Below are 24368 nucleotides of genomic sequence, written 5' to 3' on the forward strand. Positions count from 1 at the left end.
CAAATGAGATGAGTATGTAAACAAAGTGGCATAGTTTAAAGTGGCTAGTGATACATGCATTACATAAGGATACAGTCGATGATATAGAGTACAGTATATACGTATGCATATGAGATGAATAATGTAGGGTAAGTAACATTATATAAGGTAGCATTGTTTAAAGTGGCTAGTGATATATTTACATCATTTCCCATCAATTCCCATTATTAAAGTGGCTGGAGTTGAGTCAGTGTCAGTGTGTTGGCAGCAGCCACTCAGTGTTAGTGGTGGCTGTTTAACAGTCTGATGGCCTTGAGATAGAAGCTGTTTTTCAGTCTCTCGGTCCCAGCTTTGATGCACCTGTACTGACCTCGCCTTCTGGATGATAGCGGTGTGAACAGGCAGTGGCTCGGGTGGTTGATGTCCTTGATGATCTTTATGGCCTTCCTGTGACATCGGGTGGTGTAGGTGTCCTGGAGGGCAGGTAGTTTGCCCCCGGTGATGCGTTGTGCAGACCTCACTACCCTCTGGAGAGCCTTACGGTTGAGGGCGGTGCAGTTGCCATACCAGGCGGTGATACAGCCCGCCAGGATGCTCTCGATTGTGCATCTGTAGAAGTTTGTGAGTGCTTTTGGTGACAAGCCGAATTTCTTCAGCCTCCTGAGGTTGAAGAGGCGCTGCTGCGCCTTCTTCACGATGCTGTCTGTGTGTGTGGACCAATTCAGTTTGTCTGTGATGTGTATGCCGAGGAACTTAAAACTTGCTACCCTCTCCACTACTGTTCCATCGATGTGGATAGGGGGGTGTTCCCTCTGCTGTTTCCTGAAGTCCACAATCATCTCCTTAGTTTTGTTGACGTTGAGTGTGAGGTTATTTTCCTGACACCACACTCCGAGGGCCCTCACCTCCTCCCTGTAGGCCGTCTCGTCGTTGTTGGTAATCAAGCCTACCACTGTTGTGTCGTCCGCAAACTTGATGATTGAGTTGGAGGCGTGCGTGGCCACGCAGTCGTGGGTGAACAGGGAGTACAGGAGAGGGCTCAGAACGCACCCTTGTGGGGCCCCAGTGTTGAGGATCAGCGGGGAGGAGATGTTGTTGCCTACCCTCACCACCTGGGGGCGGCCCGTCAGGAAGTCCAGTACCCAGTTGCACAGGGCGGGGTCGAGACCCAGGGTCTCGAGCTTGATGACGAACTTGGAGGGTACTATGGTGTTGAATGCCGAGCTGTAGTCGATGAACAGCATTCTCACATAGGTATTCCTCTTGTCCAGATGGGTTAGGGCAGTGTGCAGTGTGGTTGAGATTGCATCGTCTGTGGACCTATTTGGGCGGTAAGCAAATTGGAGTGGGTCTAGGGTGTCAGGTAGGGTGGAGGTGATATGGTCCTTGACTAGTCTCTCAAAGCACTTCATGATGACGGATGTGAGTGCTACGGGGCGGTAGTCGTTTAGCTCAGTTACCTTAGCTTTCTTGGGAACAGGAACAATGGTGGCCCTCTTGAAGCATGTGGGAACAGCAGACTGGTATAGGGATTGATTGAATATGTCCGTAAACACACCGGCCAGCTGGTCTGCGCATGCTCTGAGGGCGCGGCTGGGGATGCCGTCTGGGCCTGCAGCCTTGCGAGGGTTAACATGTTTAAATGTCTTACTCACCTCGGCTGCAGTGAAGGAGAGACCGCATGTTTTCGTTGCAGGCCGTGTCAGTGGCACTGTATTGTCCTCAAAGCGGGCAAAAAAGTTATTTAGTCTGCCTGGGAGCAAGACATCCTGGTCCTTGACTGGGCTGGATTTCTTCCTGTAGTCCGTGATTGACTGTAGACCCTGCCACATGCCTCTTGTGTCTGAGCCGTTGAATTGAGATTCTACTTTGTCTCTGTACTGGCGCTTAGCTTGTACAGACTCAGCTACTGTTTGTCCTTGTACAGACTCGGCTAATGTTTGTCGTTGTACATACTCAGGGAACATTCAACTCCTACGCAGAGTTAAAACTAGCCTGCTTGAAGAATAATCCAACTTTCAAGAATCCTTTGGACATGTCATCCTAGCCTAAAATAAAAAGAGTGAAACAAACTCACTGCTTTCATTAATTTTACTGCAAGAGGTCTTTATCTCTGTGGGTGAATTTGTGTCACCACTGTGCAGACATAAAAACACAAATCAAACATAAACAAGGACATGTACAGGTAGAAAAGGTGTAATTCATGAGAGCACGATGATCAATGATTCATCTGTACATTGTAACAATTGCCACTGATTTCCAGGGAGTCCTGCCATATTAGTCAGTATTGCTAAACCATTTGCAATAGGAGAGTAGACGGTAATCTTTAACAAAGGAAATATCACAACTGGAGAAGGAAAAAACAGGGAAAAAAGGTGACTTGTCAGTAATTAGCAAAGCCAAGCACTTCAGTGCAGAACATCAGTTTAGTCCCAAATGGCACCCTATTTCCTATATAGTGCACTATTTTTGACCAGGGTCCTGGATAAAAGTAGTGCACTATAGGGAATAGGGTGCCATTTGGTAACGCAGCCTGTGTGAGGATGAGGAGGAGCGGGAACAGGGAACGACAAAACAGATCAGTCCACCGGAAGTGAAGCAGAAAGTAGAGTTTATTGTACCCAGTACAGATCATTATAAACTTTGCAGTGTAAAGGTACACATTGTGAAGAGGGAGAGAAGGTGAAGCCTATACAAGTTCAGACAACCCTTGGTCAGGTCAGGGTAGAGACTAGAGGTGGATACTTGCATCTCTTAACTGTCTGAATTGGCACCCTATTCATTATATATAGTGCACTACTTTTGACCAGGGCCCATAGGGCTCTTTTCAAAAGGTAGTTCACTATATAGGAAATAGGGTGCCATTTGGGATTTTTCCCCCCCCTTGGCTGACTAGGCAAGTCAGTGAAGAACAAATTCTTATTTACAATGACGGTCTACCCCGGCCAACGCTGGGCCAATTGTGCGCCGCCCTATGGGACTCCCAATCACGGCCAGATGAGATACTACCTGGATTCGAACCAGGGACTGTAATGACACCCCTTGCACTGAGATGCAGTGCCTTAGACCACTGCACCACACTGAACGGAACCCAAGTCACACTACTTCTTTATAACTAATAGTATTTTCTCGCTCTTCATCCTACCATTTCACTCACCAATAACGGCCTCTAAAAAGAAAACGATCTGCAGTAATAATCACGTCACAGGGATACATGAGTTATAGGCAGAACTATACAGGCTTATACAATAAAATCAGATGCAGCCTTAGCAAAAATATATATTTATATAAGTTTGTCTTTTTCCCCCCATTTAAGAAACAAACAAAATGCAGAGAACTTTCACAATTTGTCTTCTTTGTCCAGAGTAAAGCCATATGTTAGTGGACAGTTTGTTTGAATACACTGTCATGCAAAGAGAAGCAGAGGTCTCTTGTTGACAACCTGCAATTGGTAGAAAGAGGACTCCAGGGAAAGGTGTATAATTCCACACCTTCGCATGCAATGTCCTGAAAGATGCCATCCTGGTGCATTTAAGAATCTAGTACACTCACTGCCACGGAAACATCAAGCACCCAACAAAATAAAATTAAAGAGTTAACCTTATGTTTTAAAAAATTCTAAATCTCTGGGAAAAATAGACAGTGGTCCCTTTTTGGAAAATGAAAGATTCCTGCAGGGGATTTATTGTTTGAGGTGGAACGCTGATTAGTTACAACCTTTAGGAAATAGAAGTAGTTTATGAAAAAAATCAATGTTGTGGAGTGTCAGTTGAAATGAGAATGGACAACAAGACAGAGTCTGCATCCTAAATGACACCCTATTCAGTGCACTACTTTTGACCAGAGCCATATGGGTTTTGTAAAGAAGTGCATAGGGTCATTCCAGACGCAGCGACAGTACTCCGAGCGACAGTACTCCGAGCTAGTCTGGCTACTCACTAGTAACCTCAGCTAGCCCAGCACAAACATTCATTACACTGGATAAATACACAGCTGGGGCAGCATTAAAAACAAAAACGTAGGTCACTGGTCTGAGGAATCCATCCATGGAAACCATAGAATATCCTATTGGGCTGGAGTACTACAGATCTAAATCCTTAACCAATCGTAGACTAGACAGCATTCTTTTCTATACCAAGTCCTCAGAACCCAACAGGTATGTAGGTTTCTTTATAAATATTCAAATATTACTATTTATTTTTGCAAATCAAAGCCCTTGCTTACACAGATCGTATTGTTACTACGTGGCAGAAAAATACATTTATTGGGGACCAAAAAGGCAACTACAGAATAGTGCTTTATTTATAGATACTTTTGTCAGAATTAACTTTTAATATAATTATTTTAGAAAAAGCAGATTGTCCAAAATCAGAACTGTTACAATTCTTGCAGTCTACACAGAGATCTATCGGTCTGTCCTCCGGCATGCTGCCATAATAACACGGCCCCTGGTCCATTACTTCCTCTTCGTCTCCATAGCAATGACACCAGTTCACCTTGAGTTGAGCGTTGGCGGAGCCACTGAAGTCCATAACACCCTTACTTCCACGGTCCCCTCTCTTGGTACTATAGATGATGCCAAGGAACGTGGTTGGTGCAGGTTTCTCCTCAGTCGTTTTAGGGGGAGGGTTATGTTAATCCGTAAGTGGGCAGGATTGGAGGAGTAACTTAGCGGAGAGAGGGAGGTTTCGGGTTCAGGTTTGATCCAGTTTCTTGCTCAGCCTCAGCAGTCGGAGCTTGATCTCTGGGTTGGGTTTAGGAGCAGTGGGGGGGGCAGTCAGTACCCGTAGGGTAGAACTACACACTGCTCCCCAGAGTCCACCAAGTAAGGGGTGTTCTTGTAGTGGGTGAGGGGCAGGGTGTCATCATCCACCCCAACGCAGGGCAGGCTGTCTGGGTCGGCCTTCAGGTTGGGCCTCTGGTTGTCAGGGAAGGCCATGGAGAACAGGGCCTCAGGGTCGCACACAAACTTGTACACGTACCTCTCGCCAGCAACCTGGAAAGGACCAATCGGAGAAGAGCAAGTTAGTTAGATCCACAGAATCAAATAGAACACAATAGTTCTAACATGATATAATATGGATCTCTATGGCTGCATCACCCTCCAAGGTCGTATTCAAATGAGCCAAGGAAGCATCAGGCTGTTGCTGAGGAAAAATGGGGAAGATTAGAAAGGGTGAACCTGCCTTTACCTTCTGCATGATTCCCTTCTCGTAGTAGTAGCGCAGAGAACGACTCAGCTTGTCATAGTTCATGGCTGGCCTGTTCTTCTGGATGCCCCAGCGGCGAGCCACCTGAAGAGACCAGACAGAAAACACTAAATCAGTCACAATGCCTGATTGAACATCTTCATTTTTTATTTAAATAAAAAAGGAGGGATTGAATGAGTACACTGACTTTTAATGGCCTGAACAACTTCTAGGACCAGGGCAAGGAACTGACCTCTAAAAAGTCATTTGAAAGAGAATCTGTCAAGTTCATCAACAAAAAAATTATTTAAACATTTCCAACTGACCTCTTCTGGCTCAATGAGTTTGAACTCCATGCCCCGGCCTGTCCAGGCAATGAAGTGACCGTTGGCCGGGTCATCCAATAGGGTGACCAGAAACTGCCAGAGCTGCAGAGAGCCACGCCGCTGGTAGGGTGGGCCATCACGGTACACTGAGGGCTCCTGCTTGACCTTCCCTGTGGTTGGGGGGAGGGGGGAGTGAGCACTGTACTCTGGAGCAGCCTGGCCATCTAGCATGTCAGGCAAATTGTATTTTATTTTTACAGAGTTGGGAATTTTTACAGGGACCTCAATTACCACAATACTTAGGTGCCGATACAATATGTATTACAATTCAATAATGTGACTATTGCCATTCCGCACCATGTGTCTGCTGCAGATGGACAAGAGCCATGAGAAAATATGTTGACCAGTCATGGAAATAAAATAGCTGATAATAAAATTGGCTCCGTATTTTAAAAGGAGAACAAGCTATGAAGGAAAAATACTGGAGTTTTGGTGCAGGTACAGCCAACTAGCACAAAAAGGATATTAAGATAGTCAAAACTAACTTTGGCATTAGTGCAAAATGTTAATTATCTGGCTAATCATGGGGGCCTCAATTATAATGAACTAGCGAGTTAAAATTGCTAGTCCACCCGACAGCTAGCTAGTGTGGTGAGACATTTCTATGAGCTGTGGACTGTGAAGGGGAGCAGGCTACTCATTTTGCACCCGCCTGCCATCTCTGCTGCTCAAAGGAGACTTTCTACAGTTCTCCTCTCTAGTCAGTGATGCAACAGGCATAGTAATAATCCTGTCCTTTCAAATGCTGCCAGCAGTTGAGTATAGACGGAGTCCCCTGTGATGCTTGTAAAGCCCCCCCCCCCCCCCCCCCCCCCCCTAACCCTAACCCCCCCAAGGACAGGATGAACCCCATGCTGCTCAAATACCTCTCGCCCGGCCCATGTAAAGTAATGTAAAGTATTTTCTTACCTTCAAGTCTGTCAGGAACCACGCAGGTATCATCATAGTACAGGTGAGGCTCTCTGTCAAAGGAGAAACCTGTGATTGGAAGAGAGAGATTAGCTAGCCAGGGGAGGGCATGGGAACACAGCCTACATTTAGCTGTGGAGGCCAGCTACTATTTCCAGGGAGACTAAACTGCTCACAAAGCAATATAGCCAGGTAGCTTCACAAGAGTGGGAAAGTATGTTGTGCGAACATGATGCGGACAGCAGTGCTGCAGAGCGGTGTTGAAACAGTGAAAACAGGCCTCATTGATAGATGCAACATCTCAAGAGACGTCATTCTAATGTTGACTTGTACCTTGCAGCATGTCCTATTCCCCAACCACGCAGCACTTTATAACCTCTCAATAAGTCACAACCAGAGAGGCAACAGCTACCAGTAAGCCCTCATAACATTTTTATTGCGAGAGCTTTGAGTAGGATTTCCTATGTATTTATTACAGAGGAATTCAAACTTGAAACATGCCACTGCTAAGATGGAAATGGATACTTACTTTCATGGTTGTTTTGGTAGAAGGTCCCTGCTCTTCCAAATGTAGACTGACAGATAGGCACTTCTAACAGAGGGAGGACGAGACAACATATCAACATCGACCTCTGACAGGAGTATATTTAGAACACTGCTCTGCTTGCACGCTAGTAAAAGGAGATTGTACATACAAGCAGTATCCATTTACGGATACGTTCCGTCTCTGTCTATGTGTGGTGCAACAACCCATTCCCATGGTTGTTGACATGAGGATGAACACGATACATTCTTCAACTCTTATCAACCTGCCGCTGCAGCACTTCCTCTATTATACAACTGACTTCGACCTAGCAACCAATCAGCTGGGCTGTAGATGTCCACTAGCCAACCCACATCAAATCATGACAAATCATGTTATGCCTGGCTGGTCCCCATGGGGTCAAGCCCCACCCCCCGATCTGCTGAGTTGGAAAAGCCCCCACGGTCCCACTCCACCCCTCGGTTTCCTGTCCTCTCCTAAGGATCAGATCTTTATCACACTTTAGGGCCATATTTACAAAGCATTTACACTAGTATTCTCAAGTTTGGGCTAGTTAAAGCATCATGGATCCTCTATCCAATTGCATTAGATGGCACCCTATTCAGTATATAGTGCACACATTCTGCCCAGAAACCAAAAGTAGTAGACTGTATTGGGAACAGGGGGCCATTTCAGACACATCCGTTGTGGTGAGCAGTCCCAACCAGGAGAGACAAATAAGTGATGTGACTATGGTGGCTACTGGCTATGCTCTTATCCAGCCATCCAGAGAGAGACAGAGGCCGGGCCAGTGGACCTTTATGCTGACGCATGTATTTATAGGTTGTAAGAAGCTAAGAGGATTTGGCATTACATCACTGGCCCCCCAATCATAAAGCTGAGAGGGAGAATGAAAGAGGGACAGTGCAAAGCTGGCCTGGGCGGAGGACGGAAGGAAAGGTGGGTGTTGGTGGCGGAATAGGGACAACAGCTGGGGTGCGTGGGCATCGAGATGAAAAGTAAAACAGAATTCTCCTTCTCGTGGGCTAACTTATTAGGTACACAGCGTTGCTATTGGGACAAGGACATGCGGCATAAGTCCATTACATCCATGTAGTGTTCATACTTGCATTCTAGCGCCCTCTGTAAACACAGCGCAGTGGCCCAAATCTATTCTAGGTAGCCCTATACTTGTGAAGTAGGTTTCCCTGTGCCTGGGGATGACTGACCCATTTGCTCATCCCCTCTGTCCTGCCGAGGCTCAAGTCAGGCTAAGAGACCCATTTTTACTGGCCTGACTGTCAGAGCAGAGTGGTTGACGTATTTGGAAGTAACACAGTGATGTCTGTATGTGCGTTACGACTGCTGACGCAGGGCGGTGTGAGGCGAGGGTCTACACGGTTGTGTTTGTTAATGGTTTCTGGGATTTGCTGCGCTAAAACTAACAACCGCGTGCCAGCGAGCAAAATCAACAGGGACAGACACTTTTCACCATATAACCAGTCTGCTCCTATGCAGCCTGTCTGGAGGGGACTAACTCTCCTAGGACAGCAACCTGCATCAGAGAGCCCCAAGGTGGTTTCCTGTTTCACTTTCCCTTTGTCCTAAGGGTGCACTTGTTCACTCCACTTTATGGAAAGAAAGGAAGGGTAGAAGAAATATGGTGGAAACTCATGTGTTTACACCAATCCAATGCATTAAGGAGTGTACACTTAAGGGTAAAGATTTGGAACCAATGTCAAGAGTCACACCCCTCAAACCCTATCACAACCCTGTGGGTCAGCTGTAATGCTGTAGTCTGTGTAGTGTAGGTGACCGATCCAGAGGAGCCTGAAGGTAGCCAGCCACTCACCAGAGTCGAAGCAGAAGTCCTGGGGCTCCTGCTTGATGGCCATGGGGTGGAAGGCAGCCTGAGGGGGACCCATGGAGGGGACACCCTGCTCTGTGTAGCGAGGGTCCAGCAGCTCCTGCTTGAAGCCGTGTTGAGGCACGGGACCAGGGACCAGGGGCTCAGACATCTGGCGGTGGTAGGGGGGCCTCCCGTCCCTGGGTAGGGCACTGTGGCTGGGGGCCTGCGGTTGGGCTAGGAACTGAGGGTGAGTCCGGCTCTCAGAGGGAGGGAAGGGTAGACATGGCTCCGACATTTGCCTCTGGAACCTGGGGTGGAGGAAGACATGGGAGAGGGTGGGTGGAAGGTTATTATTAATGAAAACTGTGGCTATAAACAAATGTTTGAACAGAGAGATGCATTTAAAGTTCATTAGACTCTTATACTACTGATGGCTATGAAAACTGTAGCTTAAAAACATTTCAGATTTAAAGAGAATGGAATCTTGATGAAAACTGTTTAAATATATAAGGCATACATTTACAGTAAATGTGAGTTAGTCTTCGACCATTGAGGAACTACTGAGCGTCCAGCTTAAGACCAAAACGCAACGCGCACCACTCAGGAACCAAATGAACCAAGCCTGCGAATACAAGCTGTAAATGAGATGGGGGCAGGTGTCAATAGCTAGCAGGTATAAAAGATTCTCCGGTGACCGTAAGATCGAGACAAGGCCAACAGCTTCTGGCTACACAAAGATTGCATATTACTGGCTGGTGATGACATGCCCTGCGTCAACACATCCCACCAGGAGTCCTGTCACAGGTGGGGGTGACGGAGCAGTGGGTTGTTCCCATGGGGGTTCCCACACTGACAGCACATTTCACTCCTCAATATAGGGGACCTTCCACACCCCTCCTAAAGGCAGCATTAGTCACAAAGCCTGATCCTCTCCACTGGTGCTGTGTTAAATTGCACGGTGTGTCTCAGAATGCAATGGAAATGCGAACGCCTGTCTTATTGAGCTGGATGTTTACATTTAACCTAGGGTCAGGAGTTTTCTATACAGACAGGCTCATTAGTTAGGATGTTAGTAAACACCTGGATGGAGTCATTCACCTGTTCAGCAATGTGGATGTTAAACTCCATATTTGCATAAACTCCTATACCAGTAAGCCTCAGGCTCCCTCATGATTAACTCCTATACCAGTAAGCCTCAGGCTCTCTCATGATTAGCTCCTATACCAGTAAGCCTCAGGCTCTCTCATGATTAGCTCCTATACCAGTAAGCCTCAGGCTCCCTCATGATTAGCTCCTATACCAGTAAGCCTCAGGCTCTCTCATGATTAGCTCCTATACCAGTAAGCCTCAGGCTCTCTCATGATTAGCTCCTATACCAGTAAGCCTCAGGCTCTCTCATGATTAGCTCCTATACCAGTAAGCCTCAGGCTCCCTCATGATTAACTCCTATACCAGTAAGCATGGCAGGATAGGACCAATCACCTGTGCTCAGGGCTGTAGTTACCCTCCTGACTGAGGAGTGAGGGGGGGCAGGGCACTGCATAGGTTGGGCTCTGGAGGGGGAGTGGCCTCTGCTGGTTGTGGGCTGGGCCAACTGCTTGGTTGTCAGGCTGCAGGGGGTGTGGCCCTTGCGCTTGGTTCCGATAGGGTATTTGATGAGGGGAAGGAGTCTGCTGGCTGACTGGGTGTGTCCTTGGGGTGTTGGTAGAGCTGCATGGTGACACGGGTGTAGAGGGAGGGGTCAATGGCTTATAGGCCCCACTGGGTCTCCTCTCATAGGCACTGTGGAGAGAGACAGAGGCCGGTCAGACGGAAGGCTTGTGTCAGCATGGTCAGAATACTTGTCTCTTTTGTTGGTGTGGTGAAAAGTAACATAAAATGTGTGTGTGTACACAACGGTCCATACCTGTCGCTGTAAAGGCACTTATCTCCATACGGCATGGGACTCCTTTCCTGGTTACAAGGACAAATCTCTTCAGAAGGACTCAGTTCCCGTTTAATCTTGGATGGTGGGGGGCCATGAAACATTACTGAGAAGAGAGAGGGGAAACACATTACAAACACTTTTAGCGCTACTTAAATCAACCTAGAAAACAAGTCAGAGGTTATTCAGTATCCTCCATTTTTCAATGAATGGACATTGGGGGAAAACAAGACTATCAATCAGCGCTGTGAGCCACTTAACCCCGTCGCGTCCCAACCCCGTCGCATATCCCGTCCCAACCCCGTCGCATATCCCAACCCAACCCCTTCGCATATCCCAACCCAACCCCTTCGCATATCCCAACCCAACCCCTTCGCATATCCCAACCCAACCCCTTCGCATATCCCAACCCAACCCCTTCGCATATCCCAACCCAACCCCTTCGCATATCCCAACCCAACCCCTTCGCATATCCCAACCCAACCCCTTCGCATATCCCAACCCAACCCCTTCGCATATCCCAACCCAACCCCTTCGCATATCCCAACCCAACCCCTTCGCATATCCCAACCCAACCCCTTCGCATATCCCAACCCAACCCCTTCGCATATCCCAACCCAACCCCTTCGCATATCCCAGCCCAACCCCTTCGCATATCCCAGCCCAACCCCTTCGCATATCCCAGCCCAACCCCTTCGCATATCCCAACCCAACCCCTTCGCATATCCCAACCCAACCCGGGTGGCAGCCCAACCCAACCCCGGGTGGCAGCCCAACCCAACCCCGTCGCAGCCCAACCCCGTCGCAGCCCAACCCCGTCGCAGCCCAACCCCGTCGCAGCCCAACCCCGTCGCAGCCCAACCCCGTCGCAGCCCAACCCCGTCGTAGCCCCGCCCAGCCCAGCCCAGCCCAGCCCAACCCCGTCGCAGCCCAACCCCGTCGCAGCCCAACCCCGTCGTAGCCCCGCCCAGCCCAGCCCAGCCCAACCCCGTCGTAGCCCCGCCCAGCCCAGCCCAGCCCAGCCCAGCCCAGCCCCGGGTGGCAGCCCAATAGAAAACTTCCATCAGACTTCCATCAGTATCATACTATCATCACCGTCCTCTCCCGTCAGATGTCCATTAGACACCGGTTCCCTCCCAAATGGCACCCATAGGGCTCTGGCCAAAAGGTTAGCACTATATGGAATAGGGGGAGCCCTGGTCATTACCCATGAATCAGTGTGGCCGTAATTCAATAATTCTCCTCTCTAACCATTAGATCTCCAGTCGGCTCCCATTTCCCGCACCACATAATGGGCCAGTGAAACCGGATGCGCAGGCGAGAGGCGTAACAGGAGCTGGATACGTCACCCTAACTGATGGACCAGGGAAGGGAGGGGTGACAGGGAACCAATAGGCATGTGAGCAGAGCTCCCTGCTCATGCATACTATAAAAGCTCAGAGCAGGATCACATGCAGTACTGCCTCAGATGGAACACATGAAAGCGAGAGAAAATGGATGAAGAATGGGAAATGAAGGCACAGCTAATAAGCAGTCTTTCCTCCCCACTCTCCTAGACAGGGGTCGAGATGATTGGAGGGCAAGGTTCAGTACAGGAGTGTGTGTGGAGGACATTGGCTGCCATGTGACAGCTGGTGAATAGAGAGCCTGGCCCGGTTGGCTATGGGGTCGCTGCTACACTATCCTGCACACTTACACATGCACCCAAACGGCTAGGTCAAGAACTATACTGCACAGAGACCTCACAAGCCCTACTACACACCCCAGCATGGGCCCCACTGTCTAAACACACATGACAGCAGCAACCTTAATAATATATTGCAGCACCTCAGCAGTCATTTACAGTATGCTAGGCTACCATGCAGATCGGGGTCCAAAACAGCAACAAAGACAGATGCCAGCAACCACACCCTGTCTCTGATGCCACATCAGACAAAAACAAACTGTAAGAGGGGGGGGGGGGGAAATCATAAAACACTCCACTGAACATAACTCAAATATTTCCCTTGGCTGCCATATAAAAGGCTCTGTGCACTGCTGACTAATGGGGGAGGTGAAGCTGTACTGTGAGAGGGGGAGGGAGAAGGGCTGTGTGGACTGGGACTCTATTGGATACCCCCACCCCCAGGAATCCATCCCACTCCAGAGGCTGGATTTGAGTGCATGAAAGTGTGAAATCAGATTATGAGCTTGGCTCATGTGATGCCCCACGCCAATCGCCTGATTAAACCCAAAATGGGAGGAGGGGAAAGTCTCTTCAGAGTAAAGAAGGATGTTTTAGGGTAAGAAGAATGGCATCAAGCCCTGGCAGGATGAAAGCCCTCTAAGGATGGTGTGTGAGTGAGTGAGCCCAGGAGAATGAGAGAGACCAGGAGAATATGAGAGAGTGATCATCAGGGTTTGTTATCTGAACCCAGTCAATGGAGCAGAGTAAAGACAGAATGAACTGAGTTAACATTTCTATGGGCAAATGGCTCCTTCAGTGAAGCTCGGTTTAATCCTGAAGGCCTAGGTCTTTCAGACAAGCACAGCAGCAGTCCCAAGATCAGATCTTGCAACATTGTGTGCGTCGGGGAACTTGACACCTCTACATCCCAGCCTGGTATAAATAATACATCTCAGGTACTCACAGCTATCCGACTGAAAATCCGGGACAAACTGTTCATCATCAGGCACCTGGGCTGTTTAGGGAGAAAAGAGAGAGTGTTAAACAAGTGTATACTAACTGGGTTTCCACTGGGTGAACAACAAACTGTAAATCTCATCTTGATGTCTTTATTCAAAAGGAACCAAAGCTATTTTGTTCAATCCACAGAAAAAATTAACATTGGGAAATACTTAGGAACTTTGTTAAAATCCCAAGACAATGGACGAGTAATACCACTCTTGCAGTGGTTCAAGGGTAGAAAATGCCTGTTAAGATTTGTCATTTAATTTAGAGTGCGACAATTTAAAAAAAAAAGTGAACGTTGATAGAAATGTTGTAGTTAAATTCAAGGACTCTTAGGTCAGCATAGTTGCTTATTTATGAGACTTTGCTGTAGTTTAATGCACAGAAAAAAAAGTGATGAATATTTCAAATTCTCATTTTTAGGTTAATCTGCCCACTTGCTCAATGCATCTCAAAAACCATCTGGAAACACAATTCAATCACCCAAAACATTTTTCTCCATTTGGTCACCCTCTTTCCAAAGAAAATACTTATTTTTCTGCCTGTATTGACGACAGCTACTTCAAGGGGAATTGTATTACTTTTCCAAAGTCTATGGATGAGATTGAATTAACATAACCAATGTCTACCAGAGGGCAAGCACTGCCGGGTTGTGCTGAGAGCAACAGAATACATCAAAAGAAATTCAGCAGAAAAAGGGAAGCATTCAGTATCAACTCTGTGGTACACTTAAGCAATAAGGCCCGAGGGGGGTGTGTTATATGGCCAATATGCTGAGGTGCCTTATTGCCATTATAAACTGGTTACCAATTAGAGCAGTTAAAATAAATGTTGTCTCATACCCGTGGTATATGGTCTGATGTACCACGGCTGTCAGCCAATCAGCATTCAGGGCCTAAACCACCCATTTTATGATTACTAGATAACTCACCTTCTGCAATCCAGATTTCCTGCAACTGACTGAGGTCTTGGAAGAGGTCTGAAACAGAATTGCTTTTATTTTTTTAAACTGAGCCTACAGACCTCTGTTCAAATGTCAGATTGGTAAGTAGAGAGCACTTTAACAATCCACATTACATATGACAGGAATAAAAAGTATAGTTGTGTCGGGTGGCTCATGCTGATGTCAAAGGGTAACGAATAAGTAGTTGTCCAATTACCTTCCGTGTCCTGGGCGAGTACTGTGTCTACAAACTTCCTTTTCCTGCTGTCTATGATTGGTCTGCTGTATGGTTCCTCCACATGAGATTTTTGCTGAAATCATAACCAACTTATTAGTTAGAGCTGATTAGTGTGACTCAGCTGTGTATGTAAATATGCCTCTGGTGTATGTAAATATGCCTCTGGTGTGACTTGAGAATGTTACATCACCTCCACTTCTAGTTGGAATGTTGACAAACCTCAATCTATTGCTCTGTTTGAATAGCCACACTAGCAAACCATTTTAGAATACATGGTCAATACATTCTGACTCTGTATTGCAAGTAGTATGGAAGTTTGGATATTGGAACAGAGCCAATGATGACGACCATGCTCCTGATTGATAAAGGGAAAGGGGGGTATCTAGTCAGTGGTCCAACAAAGTATTCAACTGAAATGTCTTCTGGCATTTAACCCAACCCCTCTGAATCAGAGAGGTGGGAGGGAGGGGGCTGCCTGCCTGCCTTAAAGCGACATCCAAGAGAACCATACAAATCGAATAATTAGATTGGGCATTCCCATTGAGCGTTCTAGTCATTATATTTCTATGAAGATATGAGGGGCATGCTTACATTGGGTAGGACCATAAATGGGACTTGCTGGTCGTAGAATCCGTCCATGTTATCCAGGTCTTCAAAGGTTCCCAAAAAAGGGTCTTCGCTTTAAAGCGATATCGCAAAAGTCACTTTATGCACTAACTGTTCAACTGTGGACAAAAACAAAATAGAAAACATATGTTAGTAGTTCAACTCTGCTAGAGTACTCGATCATCCAGTTTCTTTCACAAAAATAGACACTTCACTAGGGTCCTATCAGAACCCATATAACCCGCACAGCCTCTTGCTCTTGTTTCCTATTGCAACAACAGCTCTTCTAACTGAACATGCTGGTTTAGAGCATGTCCTGCATGCACAACTTAAATACACGCTGTAGTTGTGTGACGTATGTAACTCTTACATAAAGCAAAGCCACCCATCTGTTCAGGCGATTAGGAGACTGCATTCATAATCAGCTATGACTGAGCAGGGGAAACCTTCAAGGATGGGTCTTCAACCCTACACACTGAGGCATTTGACGCCACCGTATTGTATAGAGCACGAGTGTTATTTAATTTTGTTTACTCATTAACGAATTACTGAAGAATATTAAACAGAAAATCCTGTCTATAAATAAATCCCAATAGAAACATCTTGTTACAATATACCTCTCCATACTGAGGCAAATTACTTGTTTCGTAGTGACCTTTAAATATAAAATCCTAGCACAGCTTCCATATCCCCTGGGCATAGGGAAGTTACGCGCACTTGCACATAAAACCCGACAGAAAAAGTGTCAGAGAATGGGCTGGGAATAAAACAAATAGTAAATTCATAACCTTCCATTCCACGTGGATAGCTCTCCCACTCCAAACCTCCTTGAGCTTGACACGAGTCACTATACTTTCACCCGTTTATTATATTAAATGGATGACTAATACAGCGATAACCGGCCATTACAGCGACACAGTAGATACACAGACAACTTTACTGATGCATAAAATGGTAGTACAACAGTGGACAAATCATAGTGTACAACATTAAGCATATTTTAAACAAGTTTTGAAAACAGTGGCGTTGTCAATGGCCACAAATCCAAAGTAGCAGGTGATCCGTTTTATCCCCCCCCCCCCAAAATATAATTAAAGTTCCCACATTTGATCATGTAACTTGGTGTAGCCTAAACGTAACCACCGATTTTTACTCCAGATAATGAGATCTAACCAAAGATTGTTGGTATCCAATTACTGGGAGTTACAGGATAGGTACTGTTTGGTGAAAGAGAATTTGACCAACCTTAACTTTGCCATACAGGCTTCGTTATGGATTCGGTCAAATATGTATATTCTAAAAATGTCCGTGTCTAGTTGCATGGTGCTTTAGAATTGTTGAACATTCTCAGTAATGGATACCAACAATATGTTGTTAAATCATATCTGGAGTAAAATTCGGTAGTTGCCCTATAAAAGCAGCAAGTGGAAAGTTGTAGGCAAACAAAAAAAGACAATAGCCTATATTGCAGACTGCTGATGAAAATCAAGACTCCTAATTGGGAAAACTGATTATGTATTTGAAAACGCTAACGTAATTTATTTCCAAGCAAGTTCAAAGCAATTGAAGGGGTTGATGAATAACATCCGACCGACAACCCCCCCCCCCCCCCCTTCACGGACCTTTACATGTTTTTTTTTTAATGAAGTGAAACTCGATCCGTGTGAAACACTACGAAGAAAATAACCTGACCTCTCCATTCATAAAATCAGAAAACAGTCTTCCGAATCGGAGATAAAATAAATATGTAGACTCAGATAAAGAACGAGCAATACTACACAGCAATTAGTACAAATCGAGAGAAAATGGTTGCCAAAGTAAATGTTTTCTTGGAGAAAGATGGCGATCCGTTTTCGCCCATGGCAGAGATCTAAATTTGCTGTTGCAGGCGATCGTAAACTTATTGATATTCCATCGCCACAGATGGATATCCAGGCAAAATAACAACTCAGATTTCAGACTACTCACCCTGTGCGCGTTTCAATTCAGTTACAGTATGACAAGAACGAAATAGAAAAATCCATACAAAAAAAAAGACAGAAACGTCTCTGTTCAATGATCAATTGACGCGTTCCATCCGACTCACACAATTGACTGAGCTTTTAGATAACGATGGCTTGGTTTTCCCTGGGGCTCGAGTGGTACACAGAGCCACACTCTCATTGGCTCGTCGGCATTGTCATTCTTGCGAGTAACCAATGGGCATTCGAAATTAATTAATTATATTTCAAGTGCTCGAGGACCAATGGAAACGTGGATGGCAAAAGGTCCTATTATTTGTTTTTAATGAATGGCTGTGTTTCATTCACTTTCATTCACGTTTCGTCACCGCTGTGAGATGTTTAAAGGGCCAGCTGTGTAATAACCTGGTAGGCTAATAACAGACAGTGGAAATCTACAAACCTATGGTTACAGTCTCACTTCAACAAAGTGTTTGTATGTTTTTATCAAAGACAGATAGGATCGTCATTTTGAAACAGGAATGGATAGTTTAATCCTGGGAATATTCAATTTACCCGGATGGTGAACGTGGCACAGTCTGTGCACAGCTGCTTTCCTGCTCTAACTGTTCCTTAATTAAGACAAATATAAATTCTAGACAGATCATACCCATACTATCAACATAAAACATGTGTTAACTGACTATAATAAATTAGTTTAAACCATATGATTCAATGCCAAGTGTTATATTTGGTTATTGGCAAACCTATATTTCAAGTTGCAACCTATTTCTTTCAACACTCAACTTACTTTCCCCCTTTTGTTTAACCTAATAAAGAAAATAAAGGCAAACTAATATCTATGCAACCCATTTTTCATTTTGTACCAAGTTGACTTTTCACGTTGGAATTACCTATTCATTATTCTTCAATTGGGTTACAGCAATTCAGTTAATTTTCTGTTTATTTCCTGTTAATCAAGAACTGAGTCTGTAATACCAACATGTTTCAAGCAGACCACCATAGACCCTGTGCCCAAGAACACTATGACTACCGACCAGTAGCAATCACGTCTATAGCCATTAAGTGCTTTGAAAGGCTGGCTCACATCAACACCATTATCCCAGAAACTCTAGACCAACTCCAAATTGCATTCCACCCCAACAGATCCAAAGATGATGCAATCTCTATTGCACTCCACACTGCCCTTTCACACCTGGACAAAAGGAACAACTACAGTTGAAGTCAGGAAATTTACATACACTTCGGTTGGAGTCATTTTAAAACTCATTTTTCAACCACTCCACAAATTTCTTGTTAACAAACTATAGTTTTGGCAAGTCGGTTAGGACATCTGCTTTGTGCATGAAACAAGTAATTTTTCCAACAATTGTTTACAGACAGATTATTTCACTTATAATTCACTGTATCACATTTCCAGTGGGTCAGAAGTTTACATACATTAAGTTGACTGTGGCTTTAAACAGCTTGGAAAACTCCAGAAAATGATGTCATGGTTTTAGAAGCTTCTGATAGGCATATTGATATAATTTGAGTCATTTGGAGGTGTACCTGCCCCTGCTTGATATCATGGGAAAATCAAAAGAAATCAGCGAAGACCTCAGAAAAAGAATTGTAGACCTCCGGTGCACACACTGGTGCACTTCACAAAATACATGGCACCATGAGGGAGGAAAATTGTATGGATATATTGAAGCAACATCTCAAGACATTAGTCGGGAAGTTAATGCTTGGTCACAAATGGGTCTTCCAAATGGACAATGACCCCCATACTTCCAAAGTTGGCTTAAGGGCAACAAAGTCAAGGTATTGGAGTGGCCATCATAAAGCCCTGACCTCAATCCTATAGCATGTGTGAGCAAGGAGGCCTACAAACCTGACTCAGTTTCACCTGCTCTGTCAGGAGGAATGGGCCAAAATTCACCCAACTTATTGTGGAAAGCTTGTGGAAGGCTACCTGAAACGTTTGACCCAAGTTAAGCAATTTAAAGACAATGCTACCAAATACGAATTGAGTGTATGTAAACTTCTGACCCACTGGGAATGTGATGAAAGAAATAAAAGCTGAAATAAATCCTCCTCTCTACTATTATTCTGACATTTCACATTCTTAAAATAAAGTGGTGATCCTAACTGACCTACGACAGGGAATTTTTACTTGGATTAAATGTCAGGAATTGTGGAAAAACTGAGTTTAAATGAATTTGGCTAAGGTGTATGTAATCTTCCGACTTCAACTGTATGTGAGAATGCTGTTCATTGACTACAGCTCAGCGTTTAACGCCGTAGTGCCCTCAAAGCTCATCACTAAGCTAAGGACCCTGGGACTAAACACCTCCCTCTGCAACTGATTCCTGGACTTCCTGACGGGCCGCCCCCAGGTGGTAAGGGTAGGTAACAACACATCTGCCATGCTGATCCTCAACACGGGTGCCCCTCAGGGGTGCGTGCTCAGTCCGCCCCTGTACCCCCTGTTGACTCATGACTGCACGGCCAGGCACGACTCCAACACCATCATGAAGTTTGCCGATGACACAACAGTGGTAGGCCTGATCACCGACAACAACGAGACAGCCTAGAGAGGAGAGAGAGAGACGATCCTAGAGAGGAGATCAGAGACCTGACCGTGTGGTGAAGGGACACCAACCTCTCCCTCAACGTGATCAAGACAAAGAAGATGATTGTGGACTTCAGGAAAAGGAGGACTGAGCACGCCCCAATTCTCATCGACAGGGCTGTAATGGAGCAGGTTGAAAGCTTCAAGTTCCTTGGTGTCCACATCACCAACAAACTAACATGGTCCAAGCACACCAAGACAGTCGTGAAGAGGGCAAGACAAAACTCATTACCCCTCAGGAGACTGAAAAGATTTGACATGGGTTCTCAGATCCTCAAAAGGTTCTACAGCTGCACCATCGAGAGCATCCTGACGGGTTGCATCACTGCCTGGTATGGCAACTGCCCGGCCACAAGGTACTACAGAGGGTAATGTGTGTGGCCCAGTACATCAACGGGGCCAAGCTTCCTGCCATCCAGGACCTCTATACCAGGCGGTGTCAGAGGAAGTTCATAAAAATTGTCCAAGACTCCAGCCTCCCTAGTCATAGACTGTTCTCTCTGCTACCGCATGGCAAGCGGTACCAGAGCGCCAAGTCTAGGTCCAAGAGGCTTCTAAACAGCTTCTACCCCCAAGCCATAAGACTCCTAAACATCTAATCAAATGGCTACCCAGACTATTTGCATTCCCCACCCCCTCCCACTCTATGCTGCTAATACTCTCTGTTATTATCTATGCATAGTCACTTAAATTACTCTACCTACATGTACATATTATCTTGACTAACCGGTGCCCCCGCACATTGACTCTGTACCGGTAACCCCCTTCACTATTGTTCTTTAACTGCTGCTCTGTAATTATTTGTTAGTTTTATTTCTTACTTTTTTAAGGTATTTTCTTAAAACTGTATTGTTGGTTAAGGGCTTGTAAGTAAGCATTTCACTGTAAGGTCTACTACACCTGTTGTATTCAGCGCATTTGACACATTTGATTTGATTTGATTTGTCAATGAAAACCTTTCCAGGCTCATTAGTATCACACTACATACACATATATCATTTAAGGTTCAGTGCTGGCTGGGAACTTATAATCATAAAAAAATGATAACACATTACCTGGAATGACATTCACTCTCACGGGTGGCCAGAAAGGACAAACTGTAAATGTTCTGTCCTGTTTGAAAATTTACTTGTTCCACTCTCATGTTATAATTGTAAACAGTATAAACCCAGAAGGGAGCCACTTGAACCCTGTGTGTGTGTGTGCCCATGTATGTGTGTACCTGTGTGCATGCTTGCGTGCATGTACGCTTGTGTGTGTGTCTGTGCACATATGTGATGTGGTGGTAGGATTAGTGTCTAAGGGACAGGGGTCACAGTAGTAAACCCTTGTCATTTCCACCAAAGCCACTAAATTGGGAGTTCTGTATATAAACTCAAACCCTCCCTTTAAAAACGTCAATGAGAAATATCCAGGGAAATGTGAATAGTAGGAATAGATAAATACATGGATAGTGGATTCTTTGTTGCCTGGCCCCTAAGGTCTCAGGAGGAGAGGTCAATTTACAGTAGAGGGCCTTTTTATTATTGGCCTGCTATGGTGAAACCCCTTCTGAAGAAAAGTAATCTGGATTCTTAAGCTCTTAACAATTTTTGGCCAATCTCCAACCTTCCATTCTTAAGCAAAATTCTGGAGAAATTCCAATCTGGTTTTCATGCCCACCACAGCACAGAGACAGCCTTAGTTAAAGTGGTAAATGATCTTAAAGCAAACACAGGTGGCAAACAGCTTTCTGTCCTTGTACTCTTAGATTTAAGTGTTCAACACTGTTGACCATGATGGTTGGTTTTCCAAGATGGCGTAGCAGTCAGACATTTGTTTGTCTTTGTCTTATCCCGTGTCTTATTCCGTGTAAATAGCCATTTTTTTGTATATATTTTAACCTCACTTTCTATCTACAAACTAAATATGCTTTCTTGCAACCCGCCTCACCCAATGTGGTACAGATCTGCTATTTTTATTCATTACAACCTCCATAAAGCGGTCTTCGCCTTTAGCTTGGACACCAGCCAGCTTTAGCGTGGACAGTACCTGCCAGTCTGCACAGCAAGATATCAACCCAGAGCATATCAGACTGCTTCTCTCTACCACATCACCGGATTCCTGCCACTCTGGATCATTACACTGGATCATCGTAGCTAGCTAGCTGCCACGCAGTGGCTACTGTTAGCTAATGCCTCTGTCCCGAAGCAAGCACCAGTTAGCCTTGAGCTAGCCTCGAGCTAGGCCCAAATACCAGCGAATTCTTGGGCTACAATACCTCTTTTGCTAATTGGCCTGGACCCTTTATTGTTGACACAGAGCCACGCTGATCCATCTCCTCTGGTCTGCCGACGTAATTGTCCGATGTGGTTTCAACAGGACTTTCCTTTGCGATGTAGCCGAAGACCCATCTGCTAGCCTCGGCCCGCTAGCTTTCTGAATGCTGTGTCTCCCACTCACCTAGCGTAGTAGTGACGAAACCTCTCTCATAGTCACTCAACACCTAGGTTCACCTCCACTGAATCTATCTACACCCATAAATGTGCTCCTTTTATTCTCTGTTCCCAATGCACTAGACGACCAGGTTAACCCAGGCCCTGTAGCCCCCAGTACCACACCTATTCCCCAGGTGCTCTCATTTGTTGACGTCTGTAACCGTAAAAGCCTTGGTGTCATGCATGTTAACATCAGAAGCCCCCTCCCTAAGTTTGTTTTATTCACTGCTTTAGCACACTCCGCCAATCCTGATGTCCTAGTTGTGTCTGAATCCTGGCTTAGGAAGGCCACCAAAAATTCTGAAATTTCCATCCACAACTACAACATTTTCCATCAAGATGGAGCTGCCAAGAGGGGCGGAGTTGCAATCTTCTGCAGAGTTCTGTCATGCTATCCAGGTCTGTGCCCAAACAATTCGAGCTTCTACTTTTAAAAATCCACCTTTCCAGAAATAAGTCTCTCACTGTTGCTGCTTGTTATAGACCCCACTCAGCCCCCAGCTGTGCCCTGGACACCAAATGTGAATTGATTGCCCCCCATTTATCTTCAGAGTTTGTACTGTTAGGTGACCTAAAATGGGATATGATTAACACCCTCATAGATATCATCCTGACCAACTTGCCCTCTAAATACATCTCTGCTGTCTTCAACCAGGATCTCAGCGATCACTGACTAATTGCCTGCATCTGTAATGGGTCCGCGGTCAAACGACCACCCCTCATCACTGTCAAATGCTCCCGAAAACACTTTAGCGAGCAGGCCTTTCTAATTGACTTGGCCTGGGTATCCTGGAAGGATATTAACCTCATCCCGTCAGTAGAGGATGCCTGGTTGTTCTTTAAAAGTGCTTTCCTCACCATCTTAAATAAGCATGCCCCATTTAAAAAATTTAGAACTAAGAACAGATATAGCGCTTGGTTCACTCCAGACTTGACTGCCCTTGACCAGTACAAAAACATCCTATGGCGTACTGCATTAGCATCGAATAGCCCCCGCGTTATGCAACTTTTCAGGGAAGTTAGGAACCAATATACACAGTCAGTGAGGAAAGCAAAGGCTAGCTTTTTCAAACAGAAATTTACATAATCTGGTACAAATTCCAAAATGTTTTATGGACACTGTAAAGTCCATGGAGAATAAGAGCATCTCCTCCCAGCTTCCCACTGAAATGAGGCTAGGAAACACTGCCACCACCGATAAATCTACGATAATCGAGAATTTCAATAATCATTTTTCTACGGCTGGCCATGCTTTCCACCTGGCTTCCGCGACCTTGGCAAAGCAGCTCTGCACCCCCCGCAGCAACATTCCAAAGTCCCCCCTCCCGCTTCTCCTTCACCCAAATCCAGATAGCTGATGTTCTGAGGAGACACTCTAGACACAAACTGTTACAGACCTATAGCTATCCTGCCCTGCCTTTCTCAAGTCTTCGAAAGACAAGTTAACAAACAGACCACTGACCATTTTCAATCCCACCGTATCTTCTCCGCTATGCAATCTGGTTTCCGAGGTTGTCATGGGTGCACCTCAGCCATGCTCAAGGTCCTAAAGGATATCATAACCGCCATTGATAAAAGACAGTACTGTGCAAATGTATTCATCGACCTGGCCAAGGCTTTCGACTCTGTCAATCACCGTATTCTTAACGGCAGACTCAAAAGCCTTGGTTTCTCAAATGATTGCCTCGCCTGGTTCACCAACTACTTCTCAGATAGAGATCAGTGTGTCAAAATGGAGGGCCTGTTGTCCGGACCTCTGGCAGTCTCTATGGGGGTGCCTCTCTGATCCACCTCTACGCAGACGACACCATTCTGTAAACTTCTTTGGATACTGTGTTAAAGGGATCCGATCCCGTTACCGGGATCAAGATCGACAACATCCGGTGAAGTTGGAGCGCGTCAAATTCAAATTACAAAATAGTAATATTAAACATTCATGAACATGCAAGTGTCCTACATCATTTAAAAGCTTCACTTCTTGTTAATCCAACCGCATTGTCAGGTTTCAAAAAGGCTTTACGCGAAAGCATACCATACGATTGATTATCTGAGGACAGTGCCCAATATCAAAATAGTTTTTCAAACTAGCACAGGCG

At 45.5% G+C, this 24368-nt stretch overlaps 1 protein-coding gene across 2 annotated transcripts; it reads right to left on the reverse strand.

The window, feature by feature from the left end:
• Positions 1–2573: 2573 nt before the first annotated feature.
• Positions 2574–17313, reverse strand: LOC139380856 (ETS translocation variant 5-like). Of its 2 annotated transcripts, none has more exons than XM_071123989.1 (13): positions 17186–17313; positions 15203–15336; positions 14591–14684; positions 14362–14409; positions 13390–13440; positions 10742–10865; positions 10318–10617; positions 8839–9143; positions 6993–7055; positions 6464–6532; positions 5495–5664; positions 5172–5273; positions 2574–4975 (listed from the first exon to the last, which is right to left on the reverse strand). In XM_071123989.1, the coding sequence occupies exons 2-13, from the start codon at positions 15248–15250 to the stop codon at positions 4757–4759; spliced, it is 1593 nt and encodes a 530-aa protein (XP_070980090.1). In that variant the 5' UTR covers positions 15251–15336; positions 17186–17313; the 3' UTR covers positions 2574–4756. The 2 variants fall into 2 exon arrangements, with proteins under 2 accessions (XP_070980090.1, XP_070980089.1); XM_071123988.1 differs by having other exon boundaries at positions 5166–5273.
• Between the last annotated feature and the right edge of the window lie 7055 nt (positions 17314–24368).

Source organism: Oncorhynchus clarkii, chromosome 22 (assembly GCF_045791955.1).
Source record: "Oncorhynchus clarkii lewisi isolate Uvic-CL-2024 chromosome 22, UVic_Ocla_1.0, whole genome shotgun sequence".
Taxonomy (NCBI): domain Eukaryota; kingdom Metazoa; phylum Chordata; class Actinopteri; order Salmoniformes; family Salmonidae; genus Oncorhynchus; species Oncorhynchus clarkii.